The 27,654-nt window shown below is 40.1% G+C and overlaps 1 protein-coding gene across 1 annotated transcript in view; it reads right to left on the reverse strand.

Moving 5' to 3' along the window:
* ZNF704 (zinc finger protein 704) overlaps positions 1 to 27,654 on the reverse strand; it is a 252,151-nt gene that overhangs the window by 50,018 nt on the left and 174,479 nt on the right. Inside the window, exons 2-3 of the mRNA XM_006830806.1 lie at positions 18,939 to 19,042; positions 13,613 to 13,845 (exon numbers count right to left, since the gene is read on the reverse strand). Of these exons, the coding sequence (XP_006830869.1) occupies positions 13,613 to 13,845; positions 18,939 to 19,042 (337 nt within the window). The remainder of the gene's footprint in view (positions 1 to 13,612; positions 13,846 to 18,938; positions 19,043 to 27,654) is intronic.

Below are 27,654 nucleotides of genomic sequence, written 5' to 3' on the forward strand. Positions count from 1 at the left end.
ATCGAACATTGTTTCGTTCTGCTGTGCATGGAGTCGCTATGAGTCGGTTCCGACTCGATGGCACCTGACAACAACAACAACAAGTTGAGTTCTCTAGTATTGTAGTGGTTACGAATTGGGTTGCTAATCTCACAGTAAGCAGTTCAAAACTACCAGCTGTTCCACGGTATCAAGATGAGGCTTTCTGCTCCCGTAAAGATTTACTGCCTCGGAAACCCTGTATAGGGTTGCTATGAGTCGGAACTGACTCCATAGCACATAACAGCAACAAAGCTGAATTTTGATTATCAAGCCATTAAGGCTAGGTCAAATGGGTGCTATCTGAAAGTCTGGTGTTCTTGTGTGTCTCTCCTTACAGCTGGACGCTTCATTCTCAGCTCTAGCCCTCCGTGGCTATGTCCTTGTCCATGAGCTCAGGTGTCCCTATGTCTCACCACACTTTGGACCAACCAGCCCTACCTCTTCCTTCTCTCATCTCCAGGTCAGCAGGAGTCTATGGAACGTGGTCTGAATTCAGCCCATTTCTTCATTGCTACCTTCCCCCCTCTTCCATTCACCAGTAGATAAGTGTGGTCACCAGCAAGCTTCCATACCTGCTTATGTGTTCGCTTTGAGTTTCATTCTTAGAGTGGGGGTACTTATTACTTTTAAAACACTACTGTTTGCTTTTTTTTTTCTCCACATTCCCCTTGTTGTTATTGTTGCTAACTCTAGTGAGTTCTGACTCATAGCAACCCTGTGTAGGGTTTCCAAGAGTAGCTGGTGGATTTGAACTACTAGCCTGTGGTTAACAATCCAGTGCTTATCCTACATGTCACATCAGGAATCCAGTCCTCCCCTGGTAACCACTAATAAGCTTTGGTCTTTATGCATTTGCTTATTATGGATATTTCACGTAAGTGGGATCATACAATACTTGTCTTTTTGTGTCTGACATTTCACACAGCATAATGTTTTCTAGCTTCATGCATGATATCAAAGTATCATTTTTCTTTATGGTTGAAAAATATTCCATTGTATGTCTATTAATCAATTCATCTGTTGATGGAAAGTTGGGCTGTTCCCACCTTTTGGCTTTTGTGTTGTTTTCCACAGTAGTGGTACCATATTATTATCCTACCAGTAATAGATGAGGGCTCCAAATTACTCCACATCCTTGGCTGTACTTGTTCTTTAGTTCATTTTTATAATAACACTCATCCTAGTGGGGGTGAAGAGGGCATTAGTTGTACAGCGGTATAGTTCTAGTTTTCTGTGGGGGAGACCTTGGTTCAATTTATGCTCAGTGCACCTCATGTGCAGCCAGCATCCTGTCTGGTAGTGGAGGATTGTGTGTTGTTATGATGATGACTAGGTACCAGCAGATCTACCCAACTAAAATGAACTGAAAAGAAAGGCCTTATGGTCTACTTCTGAAAATCAGCTAATGACTACCTTATAGATCATAATGATCAGATCTACAACTGATCATGGGGGTGTGCAGGGTCAGATGGTGTTCTGATATGTTGTGCATGTGGTCGCCATGAGGTAGGGCCTGACTTGACAGTAAATAAGAATAACACTAGGGGTGAAACAGTATCTCATAGTGTTTTCGATGTGCTTTTCCTTAATGACTAAAAGTGTTGAGCATCTTTTTAATATGCTTACATTGGTCTTTTTAATGTGCTTATATCTGCTTCAGTGAAATGGCTATGCAAGTCCTATGCCTACTTTTCAATTAAGTTGCCTTTTTGTTGTTGAATTAGACACTCTTTATATATTCTAGATATTAAATCCTTACCAGATATATTATTCCTCCTAATTTTTCTCCCATTCTGTATGTAGATTGTCTTTTTGTTTTGTTGATAAAGTTCTTTGGTGCACAGAAGGTTTTAATTTTGATGAAATCCAATTTACCTGTTATTCATTTGTTGCTCCTGCTTTTGGCATCATATATAGGAATCTATTATCAGAACCCCAAAAGTTTTTATGGTTTTAGTTCTTAGATTTTGGTCTTTAATCTATTTTGAGTTAATTGTTGCATATGGTAAGAAGAATGAGTCCAACTTCATTCTTTTACATGTGGAAATCAATTTTTTCCGTTCCATTTATTGAGCTTAGCATGTTTTTGAGATTCACCCATTGTTTCATGTATCAGTAGTTTGTTTCTTTTTATTGTGGAGTAGTATTTCATTGTGCAAATATACCACAATTTGTTTACTCATTTTTCTGCGGATTGACACTTGAATTGTTTCCAGTTTTGGATGATGATAAAAAAGACTGAACTTTTATCTAGAAGTCTTTTTGTGGACATATACATTATCTCTTAGATAAACAGATAGGAATGGAATTGTTAGGTCAGATGTCTAACAATTGTGCTCTTAAACTGTACAAAGACCAAGAGGCAGTTGTTTGAATAGAACAGGGAGATACTGAATGGCTTGACATCAGTAATACAATCAGAATTGTATTCTTTCTTCAATTTTATTCAATCTGTATGCTGAGAAAATAATCAGAGAAGCTGGATTATATGAAGAACGTGGCATTCACTAATAAACAACCTTTGATATGCAGATGGTACAATCTTGCCTGCTAGAAGTGAAAAGGACTTAAAATACTGATGAAGATCAAAGACTACATACAACCTTCATTATGGATTACACCTCAGTGTAAAGGAAATGAAAATCTTTATAACTGGACCAGAAAATAATATCATGATAAATGGAAAAAAGATTGAGGTTGTCAAAGACTTCATTTTGCTTGGATCCACAATCAACACTCATGGAAGCAGCAGCCAAGAAAGCAAACAACATATTGAATTGGGTGGATCTGCTACAAAAGACCTTTTTACAGAGTTCAAAAGCAAAGCTATCAGTTTGAGGACTAAGGTGTGTCTGACCCAAGCCATGGTATTTTCCAGTCGCTTCATATGCATGTGAAACTTGGACAGTGAGTAAGGAAGATCATAGAAGATTTGATGTATGTGAGTCATGGTGTTGGAGAAGAATATTGAAAGAACCATGAGCTGCCAGAAAAACAAACAAATTTGTGTTGGAAGAATTACAACCAGAAGGTTCCTTCTTAAAAGCAAGGTTTTGAGACTTCATCTCTTATACTTCGGATATGTCATCAGGAGGGACTAGTCCCTGAAGAAGGACATCATACTTAGTAAAGTGTGAAAAAAAAAGGAAGACTCCCAACAAAATGGATTATCTCAGTGACAGCAATGACAATTGTAAGGATGATGCAGGACCAGGCAGTTCTTTCTAGCTATTGTGCATATGGTCCTTGTGAGTTGGAACAGACTCTACGCCACCTAAAAACAACACTGGCTAGTGTATATTTAACTTTATAAGAAATTTCAAAACTGTTTTCCAAAGAGGTTGTGTCATTTTCATTCCCATCATCAATAGATGAGAATTTCAGTTGCCTACAAAAGGTACATATGCATAAATACAATGTTGTTTTGTTGTTAAGTGCTGTTGAATAGATTCAGGCTCATAGCGACCCTGAATAGGGTTTCCAAGGGGCTGCATTTGGAACTGTCAACCTTGGAGTTCAAATACATATACATATATGATTCCATTTATTTGAAGTGAAATGATGTGGACTCTACTACTGGTGTTGCGCTGTGGGTTGATGCGCTGGACTGTAAAGTCGGTATGAACCACAAGGTCGGTGGTTCAAACTCACCAGTTGCTTCTCGGAAACCCTGTACAGGGTCTCTATGGGTCAGAATCGACCTGATGGCACTTAACAACTCTTCTAAAGACTGGTGGTTTGATCCCACTCAATGGAGCTACGAAGAAAGGTCTGGCATTCTGTTCCCCAAAAAATTGCAGCGAAGAAGACTAGTGTCATGAGTCAGAATTAAGTTGATGACAGTGAGTTTCATTTTTTAAAATAGAACAGGTGAAATTAATTTATAATGATAGAAATTAGATTAGCACATGTCTACCCACCAGTCGCTCCTATACAGTGTTGCTGTGACTCAAAACTGACTTGATGGCACTTAACAACAACAACATTTAGAAGGGGAATATCTGATTGTAAAGGGCATGCAAACCAGAAAAACCAAACTGTACCATCAAGTTGATTCTAACTTATAGCAACCCAGTGTAAGGTTTCTGAGGCTGTAAATCTTTACAGGAGCAGCCAGCCTCATCTTTGTCCCATGGAGTGCCTGGTGGGTTTGAACTGCTGACCTTGCAGTTAGCAGTCCAATGCTTACCTACAGCATCAAAGGAATGATGTAATGATTATAGTGGTGGCTGGTAGCGTAGTGGTTACGAATCGGGCTGCGAACCTTAAGGTCAGCGGTTCGAAACTACCAGCCGCTCCGCGGGAGAAAGATGAGGCTTTCTACTCCCGTAAAGATTTACACCCTCGGAAACCCTGTACAGGGTCGCTATGGGTCGGAACCGACTCGACGGCACTTAACAACAACAAATCAGGTATAAACACACAAAACTTGATGGAAATTTCAAATAATTTTACTTTATTGTATGTATAAAGATCCTGTCAAGAGTACAGTTTTATAAATATGAGTCCTATAACAACAACCCAAATTCCCCAAACTAAACCCTCTGCTGTTGAGTTGATTCCAACTCTTGCCAACCCTATAGGATAAAGTAGAAATGCTCCAAGGGGTTTCTGAACAACAAAACCAGTTCTGAATGAACATTATACCCCACCCCCACCTTTGTTGTTGTTTTTAGTTGCTGTCAAATCAATTCCTACTCATGATGACTTCATGTGTGCAGAATAGAACTGCTCACAGGATTTTCAAGGTTGTGACCTTTGGGAGGCAGATCACCAGGCGCCTCTGGGTGGGTTTGAACTGCCAACCTTCTGACAAGTGGTTGATCACTTAACCATTAGCACTACCCAAGAAGACTTAGTAAATACTAATCATTATCTATTCTCTCAATCAATAGATTCTAAAAGTGCATCTCATCTTTGGGCACATCTGTACATTTCTAGACATGATCAAGGGTCCTCTAACTTGGAAAGGCTGGCATTGGACTAGATGATTTCTGAAGTCCTCTCAACTCCGGAATCCTTGCACTGCATGGCAGCGTATTCTGTGATTCTGTCACTGAATTGCCCAGATTTCACTCTTCTTTACCCTTGATCCCTCGCTTTGAGGCCAGTCAGCTCCCATGCTCCAGCTTAGGATGCTGGACCATCACCATGAAATCCGTGCAGTATGACACAGAGCTGCTTTTCTTAGTGCTGCCCTCTGCAGCCGTTCTAACAGATGGGTCTATTTCTGGAGCAGCAGTTCTTGCATGAAGCACTATTTGCTTAAAATTAGTGGGTTAGGAATTAAGTGAGTGCAGAACTGGGCTGCAACATATTTGTTCTTGAGGGCTTTATGGATTTGTTTTCTTCTCGTGGCAGTCATTCACAATTTAAAGTGATTCATTGATTTTTGGTTCCAAAAGACTGAAAATGCAGAGTAGAGCAAATGATTAATTCATTGTTTGCTGCTGTACTATTCTTAACAGAGGCACCTTATGTAAACTCAGCACTTTATTCCATTTCTCCTCCCTATATAGGGTAAACTATTCATAAAGTCAATGAAAACGATGAAGGCTGGAATTTAGTAGGCGAGCGCTTCAAAGAATTAGTGGAAAAAATCCAACATCTTTTTATTCCATTTTTCCACGAACATTTTGAAACCCCATCGTAATTTCCTTTGAGATGCTGGTAGACTTGTTTCCCAGTTTCTGCTACCATCATGGTTGACTTCGCTCTGTACATTGGTAGGCTGGTTTCTCAGAGGTATCCAGAGTTGTCCTGAGCTACAGAAGCACTGACATCGCCAGTGTGGGAGTGATGATGGACAATGACAGATAAGTCCCACCTCCTCTCCCTGCCCCCAACCTATGTGTCTCAAATTTTCCTTTCAGTCAGTTGCTCCAACCTGTTGCCATCAAGTTGATTCCAACTCATGGTAACCCCATGTGTGCAGAGTAGAACTGCACTCCCTGGGGTTTTCAAGGCTGAGATCTTTTGGAAACAAGATTGCCTTACCTTTCTTCTGAAACACCTCTGAATAATAGTGTCTAACCCTTTGTGTACTACTCAGGGACTCCTAGTCAGTTGCCAGGTGGATAAAAAGGAAAGAATAACATAAACAGGCAACATTTATTGCATTTTCCATGTCCTTTCATAGAATTCTCACAACAATCCCATGTAGCTATTGTTATCAGTAGTTTTTATGTGAGGAAACTTAGGTTCATAAGGGTCAACTGACTTGCTAAGGGTCACATGAGTACTAGAGCTGGGATGTCATGTTCATGAGTGAGTAGGATCCAGAATCTGATAGAATCAGGAATCTGATATGAAAGGAGCATATAAATATTGTCAGCTTAATTTGATTTTCTAGGCTTCTTCTGGTAGTGTGTAGTGGTTACAAATCGGGCTGTGAACCGCAAGGTCAGCAGTTCGAAACTACTAGTGGTTCCACGAGAGAAAGATGGGGCGTTCTGCTCCCATAAAGATTTACAGCCTTGGAAACCCTGTGCCAGGGTCGTTATGGGTCGGAACCGACTCCACGGCACTTAACAACAACAAGGCTTCTTCTGGAATTGGATAGTTAGCTCTTGGTTTACCCATGAAGTTTGTTTTTTTCCCTCCAGACACCTGGAGTGGCTGCATTGAAGGTCATTGCTTCCATGGTGCAGTGGTTAGGCATTTGGCTGCTAACAGGAAGGTCAGCAGTTCAAAGAAGAAAGATTATAACCTTAGCAATCCTGTGGGTCAGTTCCACTCTGTCCTCTAGGGTAACTTTGAGTCAGAATCAAGGGGAAGGTAACAGGTTTTTGGTTTTTGCATCACCTTGTGGTTGTGACTGGGAATTGCACCTTCTCCAAAGTTCCTGCAGTGAGTCCGATATTCAGAGGACAAAATTCTGCTATAACTGGGCTTTCTGAAGTTGTCTGGGTGAGAGAAGCTGCTTTTTCACATTCTTCCTTGCATTCTTAGCTTCTGTGGCTAAAGGTCCTTTGAAGAGGTAGGAAGTGGGCCCTCCAGCAGAGAGCCTGGTTTTTCTCTCTCTGACCTTCATTTCTTGGTCCTTCACATCTTGCTCTCCCACCCTGCCTCATAATACTGGCTGTAGCTGAGTCGGATCACTTTCTCTTCAGGCTATTCTCCTCTGTGGGCAGAGAGAAACATGGGCTTCTTCCCTTAATTTGCTTTAAGAGTTCCGCCTGCTATTCCAACTAAGCTGATCTTATCTCTGCCACATTAGGCTAATCAGTTAACCTTTGCTTTTCTGCAATGTGGGTATAAGAATATGTGGAAGATTTGTGTGATGATTAAATGTAAATGTTGCAATAGAAGCATTTTATAAACCATAACTAAATTTGTAGAAGTAGTCATTGTCAATGCAATACAAGCATTTTATAAACCATAACTAAATTTGTAAAAGTAGTCATTGTCAATGCAATACAAGCATTTTATAAACCATAACTAAATTTGTAAAAGTAGTCATTGTCAATAGTCTTTGGGGAAGGTTTCTTTCTCTTTGCAAGCATACCTCACACACTCTATCTAGAACATGGGTCCTCTCTCCGTAAGACCTGAGAGCAAGGTGTGTGGTCAGGGTGCAGGAGAAGGGGAGGCTGGTAACAGGAGAGCAAGGGTGGCCTCCAATGGTTTATGATCACATAAAGAGAATGCCTCTTTTTTGTTTGTTCTTAAGTGTCATCAAGGTGGTTCTAACTCATAGTGACAAAGGGTTTCCAAAGAGTGCCTGGTGGATTTGAACCACTGATCTTTTAGAAACCTTTGAAATATGACTAGTTAGCGTAGAAAGTTAGTTACATAAATCATGTTAATCATAGTAGCTTCAAGTTGAGAAAGGGTCTAACACAGAACTATGGGTCAGGGGCAGGCTTAGGTGGGCTGTTGGAGAAGATTTTTGCTGATCTTGGGACTTTCCTGCCTCACTTACATATAATCACTATCAAGACCAGCCACAAACCAAAATAATGTCTGTGAATATGGATCAGAACCTACAAGCCCCAGGACTGAGCATTTCAGAATGTTCAAATATATGATCTTTTCAAAGGAAAACAAAGATCACAGATGAATAAGAAAATAAAACAGGTGAACATTTCATAAGAGCCTATTCCAGGTCAATAATACTGGTAAGGTTGATGATTATAATTTAGAAAGGTAATCCTGCTCCACTTTCTACTCTCTCACTGACATCAGGGATGTTGTTACTATAAGTTACTGGCAAGTTTGCTGTGATCAAGGTGACCTTATGTATATAACAGAACAAAATGCTGTTCAGACGCCCATCATCTCCATGACCTTTGGTATGTTTGGGGCCATTGCTGAGGCTATTGTATTGACTCCCTACCAAACACAGTGTCCTTCTCCAGCAGTTCTTTCCTGATAATGTCTCCCAAGTGCAGTTCTTTCCTGATAATGTCTCCCAAGTGAGACCAAGTCTTGGCATCTTTGCTTCTAAGAAGCATTCTGGCTTGCTGATGTTGTTAGGTGCTGTTGAGCCTGTTCTGACTTTTAGTTACCCTATGTAAAGTAGTACAAAACAGTGCCTGTTTCCTGTCCTATCCTCACAATTGTCCTTATGTTTGAGCCCATTGTTGCTGCCATTGTGACAACCCATGTTGTTTGAGGCCTTCCTCTTTTTTGCTGATCCTCTACTTTTCCAAGCATGATGTCCTTCTCCAAGGACTGATCCCTCCTGATAATATGTACAAAGTACAAAGAGATGAAGTTTTGCAATCCTTGTTTCTAAGGAGCATTCTGGCTGAACTACTGTCAACACAGCTTTGTTTGTTCTTCTGGCAGTTCATGGTACTTTCAATATTCTTTGCCAGCACAGTAATTCAGATACCTCCATTCTTCTAGGTCTTTCCCTGTTCATTATCCAACTTTCACATGCATATGAGGCAACTGAAAATACTATGACTCGGGTCAGGCACACCTCATTTCTCAAACTGATATCTTCCTTCTTGAACACTTAAAAGAGGTTTTTTGCAACAGAGTTGCATAATGCAATATATGTTGTTGATTTCCTGATGGCTGCTTCCATGAGAATTGATCGGGGATATAAGCACAATGAAGTCTTTGACATTTTCAACCTTTTTCCCATTTATTATGATGTTACTTATTGGTCCAGTTGTGAGGATTTTTGTTTTCTTAACATTGAGGTGCAATTCATATTTGATCATCAGCATTTCAAGTCCTTTCCATTTCCAGCAAGTAAGGTTGTATCATCTGTTTATCAGAAGGTTGTTAATAAGTCTTCCTCCAATCCTAATGACACATCTTCTTCATATAATCTAGTTTCTCAGTTTATTTGCTCTTCATACAGATTGAATGCTGTCCCTCTACTTTTCCAAGCATGGTATCTTTTTCCAAGGACTGGTTTCTCCTGCCAGTATGTCCAAAGTATGAGGGACAAAGTCTCTTCATCCTTTTAAGTAGCATTCTGGAGTTTTCAAGAGTGATTTCTTCTAAAAATGATTTGTTTCTTCTTCTGGCAATCCATGGGTCTATTCAATTTTCTTCATCAAAAGCACAATTCAAGTGCATGAATTCCATTGTTTTTTAAAAATTTTTTTTAAAATCCAGCTTTCTTTCACACATAACTGAACAGTCCATGACTTGGGTTGTTATTTGTTGTACTTGAGTGCCATCAAGACATTTTTAACTCATAGAGACCCTGTATAGGGTTTCTCAAGAGTGGCTAGTGGGTTTGAACTACTGACCTTTTGGTTAGCAGTTCAATATTTATTCTACACAGGACTTGGGTTGTTGTTGTTGCTATTGTTAAGTGCCGTCAACTCAGTTCTGACTCAAACAATTTAACAATGTCACTTTCTTTCCATTTATTATGTTGTTTTCTTTTTGGTCCAGTTGCGACTCATATACAAATCTGAACAATGATCATATTGATTTGTTTTCTTTATAGGTGGCCTCCTTTATCTGTGTATAGATATAAACCTATCACTGACAGTGTTGTATTTCAGGATAGATATTGAAATGTTCTTTTAAAATGACTGTAACTCCATTCCTCTTCAATTTGTCATTCCCAGAATGTTGTTGCTGCTGTTAAATGCTCTTGAGTCTGTTCCTAATCCTAGTGACCCCTCTATAGGGTTTTCTGAGGCTTTAAACCTTGGCGGGAGTTGAAAGCCTCATTTTTCTTCCATGGAGCACCTGGGGGGCTCAAACTGCCAACCTTGTGCCTCACAGTCTTCTTATTCTGTGGTGCCACCGTGTTACCTATTTCCAGCACTGTGGTGGTTGTGGTTATGTGCCATGGGGTAGGTTCAGATGCATAGCAGCTCATAGTAGATCGTATGATTGTAGGATTCAAGATGACCATTACCAGTCCTTTCACCTGTCTAATTCTAGAATATCTCTCTTCAAGTGTTATAATTTTCCTTGATTCATTTTCATTTTGGGGATAACCCATGTGAGGGCTCACGTCTGAAGTCACCAACATCTCTTGCCTGCACTAAAGTCACAGTTTCTGAAGGTCCCTTCTCTGACCTATTCTCCACAGTTGAAAATGATGTCTTTAAGATGCAGAATGTCTAGTTTCTGTTCTGTTTAGAGCCCTGTGCTCACTCCTATTTAAATCCCTTTGTTAGTTTCCCCATTGTCCATCTGTTCTCTGCCTACCTGTACCAAAAGTACCCTTTCATGTGCTCCTTATCTGACCAATCCTTCTTATGCCTCAGGAGGCAGTTTAGATGTTCTCTCTTCTGGGAAGTCTTCCACTGCCCCCTGAGACAGTGTTAGGTGTCCCTCTTAAGTGGTCCTACTGGATCCTGGGCACTGCTTTTATGACTTGCATTATGAGTGCCTCTTCAAACGTCAGTCTCCACCAACCCAACTGTTGATATCTTGAAGGGAGTGGCTATGCCTTATTCTTAGGGCATATTGCCTGATGAGTACTCAATAAATATTGCCTCACTTAATGAATAAAAGCATGAATGGCAACGGTCCCTTGTTCTTGTTACTCTCAGTAATCAAAGTAACTTCATGTTCAAAAAGTCAAGACAACAGGTTGGTTTTTGTAAGAGCCATGTGTTAGAAGTTAGTGACTACCATCTTCATCCCGGGAGTCCTGGTGTGGCACTGTGGGTTAATGCGACAGACTGCAAAGTCGTTTGAACTGCAAGGTCAGTGGTTCAAGCTCAGCAGCTGCTCCTTGGAAACCCTATACAGGGTCGCTATGGGTCAGAATTGACTTGACAGCACTAACAACAACATCTTCATCCTGGCATGACCCTGTAGGATAAGCACAGGACTCAAAGCACACGGCTAAGTGATTTAAACTCAACAACCACTCCTTGGAAACCCTATACAGGGTTCCTATGAGTCGGAACCGACTCGACAGTACTTGACAACAACAACAATCTTCATCCTACTTGGTGGTGGTGGTGGTGGAAATTGCCATTGACTTTGATTCATGTTTGTTGGTCTCATGCCATCTTTATGACCATTAGTATCTTTCAGTCCATTGATGCAACCAGTGTTAAGTCAACTCAATTTTGCTGATCATCTACTTTGCCAAACATAATGTTCTTTTCTAGAAAGATTGGTCTTTCCTGATGACTTGTCTAGATGACATATTATTATTCTGGGGAAACTCAGGGTCTGAATATAGGGTAAAGTCATAAAGAAACAAAGATATTTATTCATTCATCCCTACTATTCAGTGTCTTGTGGAGTTGGCCTATGCCCGCCAAATATATGCCATTTCCTAATGTAGCGACTTTTCTTTTCATTTGGTGATTTGACTATCCCTAAATTAGTTGAAGCATATAGATTTTAAATATAAGCTTAGTAATGGCAACCTAAGTGTATGAATCTGGATTCAGTGAATACATTAGATATTCAGTGAATATATCTGATGGGCTTTCAGCTATGCCTCTTAAAAATACTGGGATGGAGGGACTTCTCATGCTGTGAGCCCTTGCCTTAACCTTGGCCATGCTCTATGAGATTCTGGATTGAACCTGCATGTGACCCTGGAGAGAGAGACACACACAGATTGTTGAGGGCTGTGTGTGCAACCTGAACCAGATCAAGGCTTCAGGTCTCTGCTGCTGTCCTGACTGCAGGAACCCAGTTGGCCTCGCTCCCCAACTATCTAGTTTCCTTGGAGACCCACAAGATGCCAGAACAATTCCATCCCTCCTCCCCGACTGGTGAGACAGAGCCACCCTTCAGGTCACAGCATCTGTAGAGGACAGGACATTATTGCCTTGTTAGCTAAGTAAAAAGGGTTGTGTATGCAACAGCCTCTGTTATTGCTGACAGAATGATCTTGAGAGATGCAGAAGGGGAGGATGTTGGATCAATGTCATCTCTTTGTTGTCCTCTTTTGAAATGAATTTGAGGAAAGTGTTACAAGACAATCCTCAGGGTTGGTTTTGGGTTTTTGTTGAGATTAAACATTAGTAATGAAGCTACTCATACAAATTAAAAACAATATATAAAAATTAGTTTCATATTTTCAGTGATTTACCAATGAAACATTACTAAAATGTTTTCAAGATAATAGCAGCCATCCGGCGTTAGTATCCAGCTTTAGTTTTATTTTAAAACTTACAAAAGGTGATAATTTTAATGTACTTGAAGAGAATGAAGAGAACATGAGCATTTGATGCAGGCAGATCTGAGTTTGAATCCGGACTCTGGACCTTCCTAACCTGCTTGAAACCTTTTAGTTATGTATCATCTTTTCTGATCTCCAGTTTCCTCCTCCTAAGAGGGAAAATGATACTGTTCAGGCCTGCTGTGAAAGTTACATAAAATGTAACCAATTAATTAAAAATTAATTAGATTACCTTTCTCACTTTTATTTAAATACATAATTTTTGGTATATATGTGCTTATATAGCAGCTTTAATGTGTATTTTCACTTCTGATTTCATAGAAAATAGATACAAAATATTATTCCCAACAACCCTGCAGGTCTAATTGAAGCAGAGAAGCAAAAAAAAAAAAAAAATCCTAGGAAGAGGGTGAATTAATTACTAAATTAATTACCAAACACAACCAGAAGTCTAATTTTCTGACTACCAAACTCTGGGAACTTCTGAGTTACCTTCTATTAACACTTTACACCACATGAAGTGACTTAAACCAGAGATTATAAGGCGAGTGTGGTGGATCTGTAGGATAGATGAGGCTTTCTGCTCCCTTAAAGAGTTACAGTCTCGGAAACCCTATACAGGATCGCTGTGAGTCAAACTGACTTGAAGGCATTTAACAAGGAGTCCTGGTGTGTCGCTGTAGACTAATGCACTAGACTGCAAGGTCGGTTTGAACCCCAGGTCAGTAGTTCAGGTTCACCAGCCGCCCGTTGGGAACCTATACAAGGTTGCTATGAGCCGGAACCAACTCCACAGCACTTCACATAACCAGAGATGGGGAATGTGCTATTTAAATAAACCTATCAATATCTCAATCATTTTTATTTTCAGTGATGGAATTAATTTGAAATTTCAAAGAACATCAAAAGGGGCAACAGGTTAGAGGAGTGTGAACTCTTAGCGACCTTTGAAAGTAGGCTGAGGAAGCACGTAAACGCAACTAAAATCAGACAAGAACATGTTGGACAAACCTTTCTTTTCCTGGGGATTGGCTCGTCAAAGAGAAGGTTGCTAGCCTCTGACTCGTCGATGCCGTCGTCGGGCTGAGCCTGGGTGCGGAAGGGTTTGAAGCTGTCGGCCGAGAGGGGTGGCGATGGCGTGGATGGGTTGGACTGGTCACTGGGGGCACTCCAGCTCCAGTAGCCGCTGCTGCTTGAACTGGAAGGCACGCATCCTCCTTCCTTCCAGGATCCGCTGAGGCCCTCTGTTCATTCACAAAAACACAGTGTCAGTAGCTGGAGTCAGAATGGGAAACCGGCATCCTTATCTCCAGGACCCAAGATTCTATTCCTGTGAAAACACCTGCAGCCTACTCAATAATTTGCAACACCTGGCTATGCAAGTTTTTATTCTGTTTCTACCAAAAAAAGAGTTACACTATAGTTTAGCAGGTTTTTCTAAGAAAGAATTTTCTGAGGTGTATGTTTACATTGCATTAGTAGTAAAGAAAGAAAATAGTTTGTTCCTAAATTTGGGGAGTTGCAGATCTATTGACTGCAGTATTCTCCCAATGTGTTTAGCCAGAGAATTCCACCCCACCCCCCACCTCCTGTTTTATTATTTTTAAGGAACATCTCTTGGGACTTCTGATTCTTAGAATACACATTTATAGAAAAAGTCTAAGATTTAAGAATCTATAAGAGAATGAGTAATTTCTAGATAGTTACCTAGATAAAGCCATCTACCATATGCTGCTTATTATAACAAAGCTTACTCACAGAGACAACCTTGTGTAGTACACATCTTCTAGTCAATCCTGCAAAGCTAGGGTCAGATAAGAGTTTATTGCAAATAATTTCTAATAATTTACTTTTCCACTTAGTTAGAAAACATCATGAAATGTTTGCTAATGTAGGGAAAGCTTTGCACCTGTTAGAATGTCTTCAGGGGTCTTCTAATCACTGAAGATTTGCTTTATCTTTCAAGATACCCAATCTTAATTACCATTTGTATAAATCCTACTTTCTTTTTGGGTAATTTCTCTTCTTTATCTATGTGCATTTTGAATATATTAAAACTATATTAAAACTATATTCTAACTACAAGGAGGAAAACAAATCCCCATGTGTCTCATTAAAAACAATGCTGTTAATGACTGTGTAATTAGAAGTGAAATACAGATGAATGGTAGACTAGCATTCATAATAAAGTTCCTGATTACCTTCAACTAATTGTGGCCCTGTGGCTTAATGTGCAGGACTACAAGGTCACTTTGAACTTCCTACGACATTTACAACAATAACAATTATAGATTTCCACCATCATCTTCAACTACAATTTCCATTTCAAGTAAAATGTTCAGTTATTTTTAAGCAGATGTAAGTTACCCATCTCATTAAAACAAGGGAAATCAAATGGTGATTAATGCAGGCTCACACCTCAGCTCAACAAAACAAATTAGCCCCGCACTTCCGGCAGTCTCCATAGGAGAGGGCCACAATCATCAGGGCTGGAAATGCCTATTATAAACTAGAAAGTTCCATTCAATATAACTAGACTATAAGAGAAGCCTAATATAAGACTTTTGGTAAAGATTAGCTGCTACGATGAACTCACTCAGCAGGCAGGAGAGGCTTGAAAATATACTGCAACATGCACTTGGTGTTACACTGTAGTTGTGTCAATTATAAGGTGGCTTCAAGAAGTTCATGGAAGGATAGAATGAAAAGATAATGGTATTTTGCCATGAACTTTCAGAAGCTAAATTTAAGACCCAACTAGACTCATTTCATGGACATCTCTTCATGTCAATGCCAAATGTTAATTTTCTTATTGTCTTGTCAATGACAGTTCCTTTAGCAACACTTATCAAAAGGACAGTGATATAGAAATGAATTTTTCAGAAAAAAAGTCAAGGTTGATTCATTTTATCCCTTAGGGGGTACCCTCTCTTGATCTTAGACAAGTATTTGCCAAGAAAAACAAGCATTGCTAGAATCACTCCCTTTTTGCATACTCATATCCTGACAGAATGATCCTCTTTAGACAGAAAAGGACCACAACAGCTTCCTTAAGCTCACTTGGTGGTGGTGGTGGTTTATGTGCTGTGGAATTGGTTCTGACTCATTGTGACTCTGCATAGGGTTTCTGCGGTTGTAAATCTTTACTGGAGCAGAAAGCTTCATCTTTCCCATGTGGAACAGCTGGTAGTTTCGAACCGCTGACCTTGGGATTAGCAGCCATTATGCTACTAGAGCTCTGGTATAAACTAACCAATATACAATAATGCCATCATTTTATAGATTCCTTTTCCTATCTAAGAATTTGATGTGACTTATGTTGTCTGAAACAAGAACCGAATAATTTGGGATTATAAACTCGGTCATTTTTTTAAAACCATAAATGAACACTGAATTATTTTCTTTTAAAAAAATTTGTTTTGAAGAAGCAGAAATGTTTAATTTTAACCTTTCAATACAAACGAACATTAACAATGTTCTCAATCTCAAAATTTTTTTTTCTAAAACAGTAGTTGCATTTAAGCTATATTCCCTGACCTCTGAGGATTCCATGGAATTCTGCTATAATGTTTTCCTGAAATAGGTTTTGGGGTACCTTCATTTTACTGACTTTCTTTAGTAGTTCTGTCAAACTGAGAAACATAGATCAGAACATTGATTTGTTACATGGCCACCAAAAGGGATGTAAGGTCATTAAATAGGCTCACCTCAAGAGATTTTAATCTAGTAGTTTCTTATAGAGAGGTGGTGTCAGCCTAATTTAGGGTTAATCATCATGGTGGGTACTATACATTTATAACACTGATTTGAATTCCCAACATCCTGGTAATTTCCCTCCACTTGCAATTGGATTGGGACATGTTTTGGTGAGGACTCAATGGATGTTCACCTCATGCTTACAGTTTTAGTATGTTTCAACCATCGCTCAATTTCATAATTGACAATGCTGGCTTTCAAGGGAAGGTTTTCTATTGCTGGTAAGTGTCATTTGGTGGTAGTTGTTAGCTGATGTAGAGTCATTCCCTGACTCGTGGCTGGCTCCCCATGCACAACAGAATGAAACACTGCCCTGCCCTGCCCCACCCCATGATTGAGTGCAGATCAGACTGCTGGCATCTGTAGGGTTTTCATTAGTTGATTTTCAGAAGTAGATTACTAGGTCTTTCTTGTTAATACATCTTAGTTTAGAAGCTCTGCTGAACCCTGTTCAGCATCAAAGCAAGACACAAGCCACCACTGAAGGACAGGTGGTGGCTGTGTGTGAGATGCAGGGCTGGGAATCTAACCCCATTTGATTCAGGTAGCCTCAGCAAATTACATTACAGTGAAAGTTAATTTGGCACCTTCCTTAGTACTGCTCTATGAATGTTCTTGCCAAAGTTTCCAGTGACTCCCTTCTTGAGGCAGAATTTAGTGGACACTTTGCTAATCCTTCTCACACTTGACATTCTGAAGCATCAGATCTCAAGTTCTTGATGCCACACTCTGTTCCCACTGCCAATCCCTTACATGGTAGTGTGCTTCAGACCTTCTTTAGCCTTCTTTCCTTCTCACTCAGTATCTATATAACTATGTCAGCGTGATCTCACCCATTACTCCCATGGCTTCAAAACGTTGTGTTCTAATTCTGCACCAATTGCCCCGATCTTTTTATTCAGGCTGTACTCTAATCTTCACCAGATGTTGTTGCTTGAAAAATCTAAGGTACTGGTTACTAAATAGAGTTCAAATAGGACCTGTTGTCTTCTTCAGAAAGCATACACATTCACAATGAATCTGGTCATCTGCCTTTGTTCCCTGCTCACTGAAGCATATCAGCTGCCTCAAGTCATGCTAACACACCCTCTTTCTATGTCCATCACCAAGCTGTTTATTTTACCTTCTTCACATTTCTTCACTCCTACTGTGACCAGCATGCTTCAGGACACCCATCTATTTTTTGGTTGTTGTTGTTTCCTTGTAAACCTAATCATGACTTTATAGTACTTAAATTACTTTCATTGCTCTTCCATAGTTAGAATAAAGCTGAAATGTCTAGCCAGGTACATATGGTTACTCAGAATGGATTTCTGGCTAGTCTGTTTGATGTTCTCACCTACTCCGCAGCCTCCTTACTTATCATGTTGAATTACATGAGACAATGTTATATCATGATAAGAGAGTAGACTCAGACATAAGGAGTAGAATTTCAGCTGTGTCATTTTCAAACCAATTAACCCCTATGTGCTTCAGTTTCCTCAGTTGTAAACTAGTGATAATGACATCTCAGAGTGTTATGAGGATTACCAGACATAAAGAAAGCATGGTGCTTGACACACAGTAGGCGCTCAGTAATCGCTAGCCATTAATATGGTTAAGATTAATAGTTTTTTTCTCCAAAGAGATTGGGTCACCATTTTTCAACGATGTATTCAAACCATCTATAATGGTACCTGATGAATACATCAGATGAATACGTCATTGAATAAATGAATGGACTGAATCATTCTATATGCTTAAAGAGTCTGGGATATTGTTTTAAAAAAAATTGTTGTTTTGTTGTTGGTAAGTAACCCATGTGTGTGTGTTTCGTACTGTGGAGTTGGTTCCGACTCATAGTGTCCCTGTACAGGGTTTCCAAGGTGATAAATCTTCACGGGAGCAGAAAGCCTCATCTTTCTCCTGCGGAACAGCTGGTAGTTTTGAACTACTGACCTTGCGGTTCGCAGCCCGATTTGTAGCTACTATGCTACCAGAGCTCCTTAGGTAACCCATAGCACCATTAAAAATATAATCTGAGTTCTTTGATCTCTACTTATCTTCCCAAACATATATATAGATATATAATACATATACCTTATATATCAAAATATGTAAAATATATTAAGGAGCTCTGGTAGCATAGTACTTATGAATCATGCTGCTAACTTCAGGGTCAGCAGTTCAAAACTACCAGGTGTTCTGCAGGAGAAAGATGAGGTGTTCTGCTCCCGTAAAGATTTATAGTCTCAGAAACACTGTGCAGGGTCGCTTTGGCTTGGAACCAACTCCATGGCACATAACAACAACAACAATATATATATAGTATATATGACTTCATTAGACTTTTCTTATGCAGAGATATATTCTGGAAAGATAGAAAATGTGTGGAATTCCATAAAAGAATGAATGGATATATGAATGAGCTGCAGAGGGATCTCTGGGAAGGTTTGGAGACGGCAGATTGCTCTGGGGCTTCTATTTTTTCTATCATGTCCCTTGCGTCTTGTTAGTAGATGAGGGTTATGTATTCATTGTGTTGATAGGAAGAAGACAGCCTTCGAGAGGCCCCTCCCAAAGTCCCATACTCCATGCTTACCATTTGGCCGTACAGGAGGGCTTCGAACCAAAGGGCTGGTTGACAGGCTGGTTAAAACCATTGCTGCTGTCACTTTGTCCATGTCCAATTCTTCAGAAGATTTCCTATAAAACAGGGAGGGACAGGGTTAACTGTGCGTCCTCTGCATCTATTGTTGGCCAACCACTGTGATCATTTGGTACCACACAGAGTATTATTTTGACTTCTTGTTGTTAAGCGCCATCGAGTCAATTCTGACCCATAGCGACCCTGTTTTTTACGGTTTCCAAGGAGCAGTTGGTGAGCTTGAACCACCGACCTTGCAGTTCAAACGGCTTTGCAGTATGACGCATTAGCCCACAGCCCCACACCAAGACCCCTTATTTTAACGTATCCCCATAGAAATTCCATATGTTGTTAGCTTTATCATATAGTCCTGGTAGCAGTGTGAGATAGGCATTGGGTTGCTCACCAAGTGGTTAGCTGTTCAAAGCCATCAGCCATTTCATGGGAGAAAGATGAAGTTTTGGGCTCCTGTAAAGACGTACTCTCAGAGGCCTGATATATATATATACATAAAGTCGCCTTTTTCCTTTAATTTTAACCTATTTATCATCAGCTTCCTCATCTATTAAGTTATTTGGTGGAATTCATGCAGAATTAGGAAAAGAAATTCATTCATTCATGTAACAACTACTTATTGAGAAGGGGGAGCTAGCCTCTGTTCTAGGTACAGGTGGTACAGTGGCTAACACAGCCAAGGTTTCTGCCTTCATGGAGCTTATAGGTTAGTGGCTAGAGGAGTACAATTATCACTAAACAAAAAAGTACCACAACAATCTGATACTGACAAGTGCTGTTAAGGGCACAAACAGGCTGATATGATAGGGACTCTTAGGTGGGCTGCAATTAAGGTGGCCTGGAAAAGTTTCTCTGATGTTATGACGACATGTGGAGAGAAAGAGGAGGTGTCAGGAGCTGCAGAAAAGCATTACAAGCAGAAGAAATGAGCTTGGGATGTTTGAAGAACAGCCCCTGAAGGGAGAGGGATGCAGAGCGGGTCATGGGAGGAACTGTAACACTGTCCTGGTTCATTAATTATTCTAAGTGAAACAAGAATTTACCGGAAGGCTTTAAGCAAGCCTAGTGACATAGGAAGCCCAGGCGGCACTGTCTGATAAGCACTGAACTGCTAACCACAGGGTTGGGTGTTCAGACCCACTAGCCACTCCTTGGGAGAAAAAGGAGACTTTCTGCTCCCATAAAGATTTATAGCTTCGGAAACCCTATACAGTGTAGTTATGAGTTGGAACCGACTCGCTGATACGTAGCAACAACAGTGACCTAGTGTGACTAGGTTTTAGGGAAAGAGACTAAAAACAGGAAATCCAAACCAAGGATGGCTTGGATGAGAATGAGGAGAACAGTGGGAGGACAATTGCCAGGACGGGGTGATGCACTGGGTATGGGAGATGAACTAACAGGAGAAGTCAAGGATGATGCCCAGAGTTTTGGCTTGAGCAGTAACAAGGAACATTTGAGATGAAACAGACTGGAGAAGAAATGCCACTGGTGGTGGTTAAGCATCGGCTTTCTTTTGGCTGCTCTGACCTTGTAGGAGTAGTTACCATGCTGTAAAGGTGAAGAGCCACTGGTAATTGTTCATCAAGAAGCAGTTGTTTTGGTTCATTAGTTTTAGCCAGTTAACCCCGAATAAATATTCCTAAGATAATGATGATGGTGAACTTGAATCAGCTTGTGAACTGGAGTCAGCTTATTTGAGCTTATTTCAGTAAAAAATTACTATTGAGAGGCAAAAATTTATGTGGTATAGTAACATCAGGTAAATTGTCCCACCAACTGAGCGATGAATATTTGCAAGTTAGGGAGCAGTTGAAGAAGGGCAACAGAGGATTAATAAACCATACCCACAAATGAATTGTCATTATGACAAATGTGGCTTTCACTCACAGGTGTGCTGAATACTTTGTAAAACAATTTTTAGAGAGAAAAACTTCAAAGTAGCTTCACAGCACAGTGAGAAAAGAATTCTTAAACTGGAGAAAGGTCAAATGTTGCGCAATTTTGAGGGAACTTTTGAATTAATTTTACCATGAAATTACAAAAAATATTACAAATTAGTGCTCCTTTGTCTGTCATGGTGTTATTTTTTAGGCACATCTGTCCCAGAGAAAACACTACACCACTGCAAAGCAAACTTTACTCTTTTCTATCCAAGGTATCAAAAGATAAGAATCTTAAATTCATTCCTGCAATTCTTCTCAAAGCACCATAAACTCATTCCAGCACACTCTTCTATCAGAAAACAAATTGTTTCCGAGACTGGGAATGAAAAATACTCCTATAATGCAAACTTGAGAGGGGTGTTGTTAAGTGACATTGAGTTGGTTCTAGCTCATAGTGACCCTGGTATAGGGTTTTTGAGGAGTGCTGAGGTTTTGAACAACCAGCCTTGCGGTTAGCAGTCTAGTGCTTATCCTACAGCTTGAGAGTACACTCTGTAGTTTTCAAGACAACTTTATATATTTAGGAGTTCTGGTGTGGCGCTGTAAGAAAAGCACTGGACTGTTGACTACAAGGTCAGTGGCTCAAATCCACCAGAAACCCTATAGAGGTCACCATGTGTCAGAACAGACTTTACAGCACTTAACAACAATAACAACACAGGGGGTGGGGTGGCGGGGGAACTGCTTATTCGTTTGGTATACTGCCCAATATATAAGATTCCAGTACTCAGGAGTAAGGTCATGCCAGTATCTTACAGCCCCAGGGAAAGAATGTTGATGGAATTATGAGTGTTGTTGGCTAGATTTCGCCATGTAGTCATGCTCACAGGGAAGGAGTAATGTGGGGGCCTCGGAGGAGAGATGCTTGCTATATTGTTGTTGTTAGGGTGCGGTCGAGTTGATACGTACAATAGAACAAAACACAGGTCGCTCCTGGACCATGCTCACACTGTTGCTATGCTTGAGCCCATTGCTTCTCTGACTGACTGCCCTTCCCACTGCCCAGCTGAGTGGCCACTTCTGTCAAATCTTCCAAGGTTGGATTGCAAGAGCTGTTGCTTTCTCTTTATGTTTTCTGTGTTTTTTCCCCTCTCTCCCATTCTATTGTTAATAAAGGTTTCAGACCCAATCTACGAGGCCCTTGCAGCTGGCACAGAGAAAAGGCATTAACTTTGTATGGAGAAAGCCCCTTCACCCCTTGATTCCTAAGGGGATTTTATAATTACGTCTTTTTCTTCTACATCTTGGTATCAGGGGACTTTGAAGAGAGGATTAAACATTCATATACATGCATACCTTGGAGATATTGCAGGCTCAGTTCTATCTAGATTACTGTAATAAAATGAGCCACACAAGTTTTTTGGTCTTCCAGTGCATATAAAAATTATGTTATGTAATAGACAGATATTATATAACAGATTACCTGTAGTCTATAACATGTGCAATAGCATTCTGAAAAAATTAGAAATATGAGAAGGACCAAAATGTGACACAGAAACATGAAATGAACACATGCTGTTGGAAAACAGCACAAATAAACTTGTAATAAACCTTCAAATTTATACAAAATACAACAAAGTGAGGTACAATAAAATAAAGTGTGCCTGTCATCCAAGTGTTTTCATATTTGGATTGCATTTCAAGTTTCCCATTGGTATTGCAGGTCACTAACAACAACAGTCAAAGGAGTACATTGTGTAGGACTCCGTGAGTAGCCTATAGTTCGCAGGAGTTATTTTTATCACTCTAGATGAAACATTACCAGATGATATGGCCTTGTGCTGAGCTGTTTTTGTTTTTATCTTCGTTTAATTTCTTCTCGTACAGTACTATCTAATTACTGATTAATTGGTGCTGCAAATTCAAATCCTTATAATTAAACATGAAGTGATGATATAGATGTAGAGTTTGCTACATTTTGTAGAAAGTGCTGCAAAGACCGTCTAATAGGTTTAGAGTTGACAATGAAAAAAAACAACACAAAAATCGATATGAAGTAGTCTCTCTCCATTTGAAAATGAATTTAAATTTACTGTGGCAAACCTTATCACATCATTGCAAAAGGTTAAGACCTTTTTCAATCAATCTTTCCTTCCAGAGTTGCATGATTAATATTTAGAATTACATCATAAAGAGTAGCAATTGTTGCATTATCATTCTACAAGTATGTGATTTGGTTCTCACATTGATCTGGCTTCAGAGGATGAAGAAGGTTTCAAAAGAAGGGAATCCAAAGTCTTGGCTTGCTAGGGGATTGCTTAGGAATTTCTGTTGGGGGATGAAAGTGACAGAGTCTGGGCCAGCTCACAGGGCCCCTTTGTGTCAGGCTAAGTGCTTTGCCATACTCTTGTCAGCAAAGAGAAACTATTAAACATTTGTGAACCTGGGAGAGAAGCGATCAATGTGTATTTTAGAAACAGGTTGACGGAATTCAAATCCAAAACACTGGTCTGAGACAACGATCCCTCCATGAACAAATACTATTTATTCTGTGAGTACAGAACCCCTGTGATATTTACTAAGGATGGGCAATAGTTAATCCACGCTCTGCTGTGTGATCGTAAATATATAACTTATCCCCTCTGCGTCTGTTTACTCTTCTTTAAGAGGAGGAAACATAGGTTAGTTGAGCGGATTAAATGAGAAAATGTATGTGAACACCAACACAGTCTCACCTAAACTAAGGTTTCCATGGATGTGAACTATTAGCTCTCACATTCATGAACACAATGATAAGTATCACACTGCTTCACTATTCTTACTCTGTACCAGCACTAGCCAGTTTTGCTTTTCTAACAACCCCCCACCCCCGCCTTTGAGGTGTGTGTTTTTAAAAGAACAAAACTGTTGTTATAGCTTCATGACAGTTGGTCTGTTAAGAGGTGGCAACGGCACATGAAGCAGTAGTCGCTTCAAGTTCATGACCTGGCAAAGATAACCTCATTACATCACAGGTCTGTAGGACTATTCATATATAGCTTCAGAAACTCTATACAGGGTCTCTATGAGTCAGAACCAACTAAACGGCACCTAACAACATCAGAGCACCCTTTAGATTTTTATGTCTCAGAGTTTCTGCTTTCAGTCACCCTAGGAGTACTTTGCTGTGTGCCTGGAGCTATGCCAGACACTGAGAATACTATATAGTCTCAAAGAAAATCTGATTCTGTCTCTGCCTTCCTAAGCTTTAGTTGTGTGGAGTTACCAGCTACCATTGGATTGATTTCAACTCATGCATGTCTCCATAGGACTTTGAATGGCTGACTTTCTTTATAAGTCGATCACCAGGCTTTTCTTCTGTGGTGCTTCTTCAGCATGTGGTAGAAGCCAACCTTTTGGTTAACAGTTGAGCATGTTAACCCTTTGCACTACTCAGAGATTTTATTCTAATTGAAAACCAGATCTTAATCACAGAAACAAAGGTAAAATGACATAAGTGATTCACGTTAGGAAGGAGTGTTATATCATTTGCTGAGGACCCTCCATAGTTAATCTCAGCTAAAGGGAGAACTGTGTTGAGGCTAGAAACAAGAATAGGTATGACCTTGCTCCAGGCTGTGGAAGAGCCCAGGCAAAGATCTGCCTTCAAAAGGAACTGAAAGGCTGAGCCTGGTGTGCTCAGAGAAGAGACAGCTGGGTTGGGGCCTTAGAAGTGATGCATGGGTTTTAGTTTATTTTACAGGTGCTGGGAAACACTGACCAGTTCCAAGTAGAGTGGGGCTAGGTTGTGGTGATGCTATCAGATTTGGTTTTGAAAAAACTCTGGATGCTGGGTGGAAACTGAGTATCTCGGTTTGACAACTGTCTTTTATCTGAGGAGCTGATTGCTGGATAACTGCAGCCGCAGGTTGCAGAATGACCTCATCGGGAACATAAAGAGGCAATCAATGGTGTGCAAGCAGGCCTGCGTCTTAAAGCGTGGGGAGGCTGGCCTGGCTGAGTGCTCAGCCAGGCGGGGCTGGTGCTGACAAGGCCAGCTATTGTTTGGGCCTTAAGAAGCCTATCTCTTCTTTTGATTCACTTCTTGCCTGAATGCCTTATGCTTCAAGAGGGCATACAAACATGGTCTCCCCTGGCTAGCCCCACCAGCTAGAAGAGAAATGTTTTACACCCTGGAGAGCCATAAAAGACATTTATCTGCAATTAAAGTGCTGTAGTAACAAATGGAACTAAAAATGAATAACACATTCCTTAGATTAGCACTAATCCAGTTCCTTAGCAACTACAGAAATCTGTTGTCTAGACCAAGTTCAATTGCTTTTTAAGTCTGTGATAATCTTAAAACAAGGAATAAAGTCCGAAAATAAACACCCCTTTATTAGAAAGGCCAGACTTCTGGTGTTGCACTGTAAGATCAGTACTGGACTGTGAACCACAAGGTTGGCAGTTCAAATTTACCAGCTGCTCTTCGAAAATCCTAAGCAGGGTGGCTATGAATTGGAATTGACTCCATGGCACTTAACAACATTAGAAAGACCTCAGTAATTGTTAAGTAAGTACCAAAGTTTGATTTCCCTTTAAAAAATGAATCTTATATAGCAAAAGGTGTGTTGATTCTTCAAATTTAATTTTAGCTGCTGCTTCTTTTTAGGCTGTAAGGAAGGTGAGGAAAGTTGCCTATTGCTATAAAGAATTTAGTGTGTTTGATCAAACAAGCAATCAAAATGGAAACATTAGAGCAAATAGACCTTCTTTAGACAACATAGCCAGTCCTTCAGTCTTTGTGGTGAAGGATCGTTTTTATGACATTTCCAACCTATTGTAAGATACATACTGTAGAAATTGCAGCAAGGTCAAATTGCTCTACAAATTTGTAAACTGGCTCTCAGTTTCTATATCTGTCTCATCATGGACTAGAGACAGAGAGTTTACAGGCCAACACTAACCCAGAGACCATACTTTGAGGTAGCATTTCACTTTGTCTGAAAAGGGAACTTTCATTCCTGTCCCTCAGTCTCTATGCTAACTCTTCTCCTTTGGGACTCTCTCAGACCTTGTTCTGTCCTCATGAGCCCCCTTTTCCTTGTTTATTGTACCCTGCTCTTCCTGAGGATCATCCCTCCTTTCATTGGAGTGATTCATCCTGACATTATTACCACTTAGATCAGGAGGGGGGTCTCTGGCCTTTTCCTTGCTTCACCAAGGATAGACTATTCCTCTTTACCCTCCTGCAAACACTCCTGGTCCTTAATGGAATAGAATTAATAGTCTAGAAGTAAACCGGGTGTCAATTCTATTCAAGGAGGAAAGAACACGCTCTTTAATCAATTATGGGGCAACTAGATTTCCATGTGCAAAATAACAAAGGAGGATCTATACATCATACAAAAATTACTTTAAAATGGATCAAGGACTTAAATGTAAGAGCTAAACTCTTAACGCTTTGGGATCTAGTTTTTGACAATGGAGTCTAAAATATACCACCAAAGACATAAGTAGCAAAAGACAAACCAGATAAAAACTTTTGTACATCAAAGGATTTTCTCAATAATGTGAACAAAGAGCCTACAGGAGAGGAGAAATATTTAGGAAATCATGTATTAGATAAGGGTTTAATATTTGAATATAAAAAAGAGCTTCCACCACTCATCTGTCGTTTTTGTCAAACTGTGGTAACTTGCATGTTGCTATGATTCTGGAAACTATACCACCAACATTTCTAATGCTAGCAGAGTTGCTCATGGTGGACAGACTTTATCAGTGCTTCCAGACTACTTCTGAAAACTAGCCAATGAAAATGCTATAGATCACCAAGAATATTGTCCAACATTGTGCTGGCAGATGAACTCCCTAGACGGAAAAGCACTCAAAATATACAATGGCTGAAACAATAGCCTTAGCACACCAATGACCATGAAAGTGGCATGGGCTAGGGGCACTGTTTTGTTCTGTTGCCACGAGTTGCAGCTAATTCAATAGCAATTAACAAGATAATCCAATAACCAAAAGGAAAACAACCCAATCAAAAACTGGGCAAAGACCTTGAACAGATATTTCATCAAATTAGATGGCCAGTGGCCAATAAGTGCATGAAAAGATGTTCAACATTGTTGTTGTTAAGTTGGTTCTGACTCACAGTGACCCTGCATACGGTTTCCAAGGATCAGCTGAGGGTTTGACCCATTTACCTTGAGGTTAACAATCCAGTACTATCCTACAGCTCCACACCAGGACTCCCAACATCATTGCTACTGTTGTTAAGTGCCGTCGAGTCAATTCTCACTCATAGTGACTCTATACAGGGTTTCCAAGAAGCAGCTGGTGGGTTTGAACCGCTGGCCTTATGCCTCACAGTCAATTCCGACCCATAATGACCCTGTATAGGGTTTCCAAGGAGCAGCTAGTGAGGTTGAACCATCGACTTTGCAGTTCCAACGATTTTGCAATCTGACACATTAACGCACAGCGCCACACCAGGCTATCAACATTAGGGAAATGTAAATCAAAACCACACTGAGATACCACTTCACTTCTGCTAGATGTTTTTATTAGAAAAACTGAAAATAACAAGTGTTTGGTGAGATGTGGATAAATTGAGACTCTCACATGTTGCTAGGTGCATTGTAAAATGGTGCAGTCACTATGGAAAATAGTTTGGCAGTTCCTCAAATGAGTTCAACTTGAAATTATTATAATTCCATTCATAGGATTCTACCCAAAAGACTGACAGCTGGAATGCTTAAGAACAAACATTGTGTGATCCCACTTAT

The sequence above is a fragment of the Chrysochloris asiatica genome, unplaced genomic scaffold, assembly GCF_000296735.1.
Source record: "Chrysochloris asiatica unplaced genomic scaffold, ChrAsi1.0 scaffold00001, whole genome shotgun sequence".
Taxonomy (NCBI): domain Eukaryota; kingdom Metazoa; phylum Chordata; class Mammalia; order Afrosoricida; family Chrysochloridae; genus Chrysochloris; species Chrysochloris asiatica.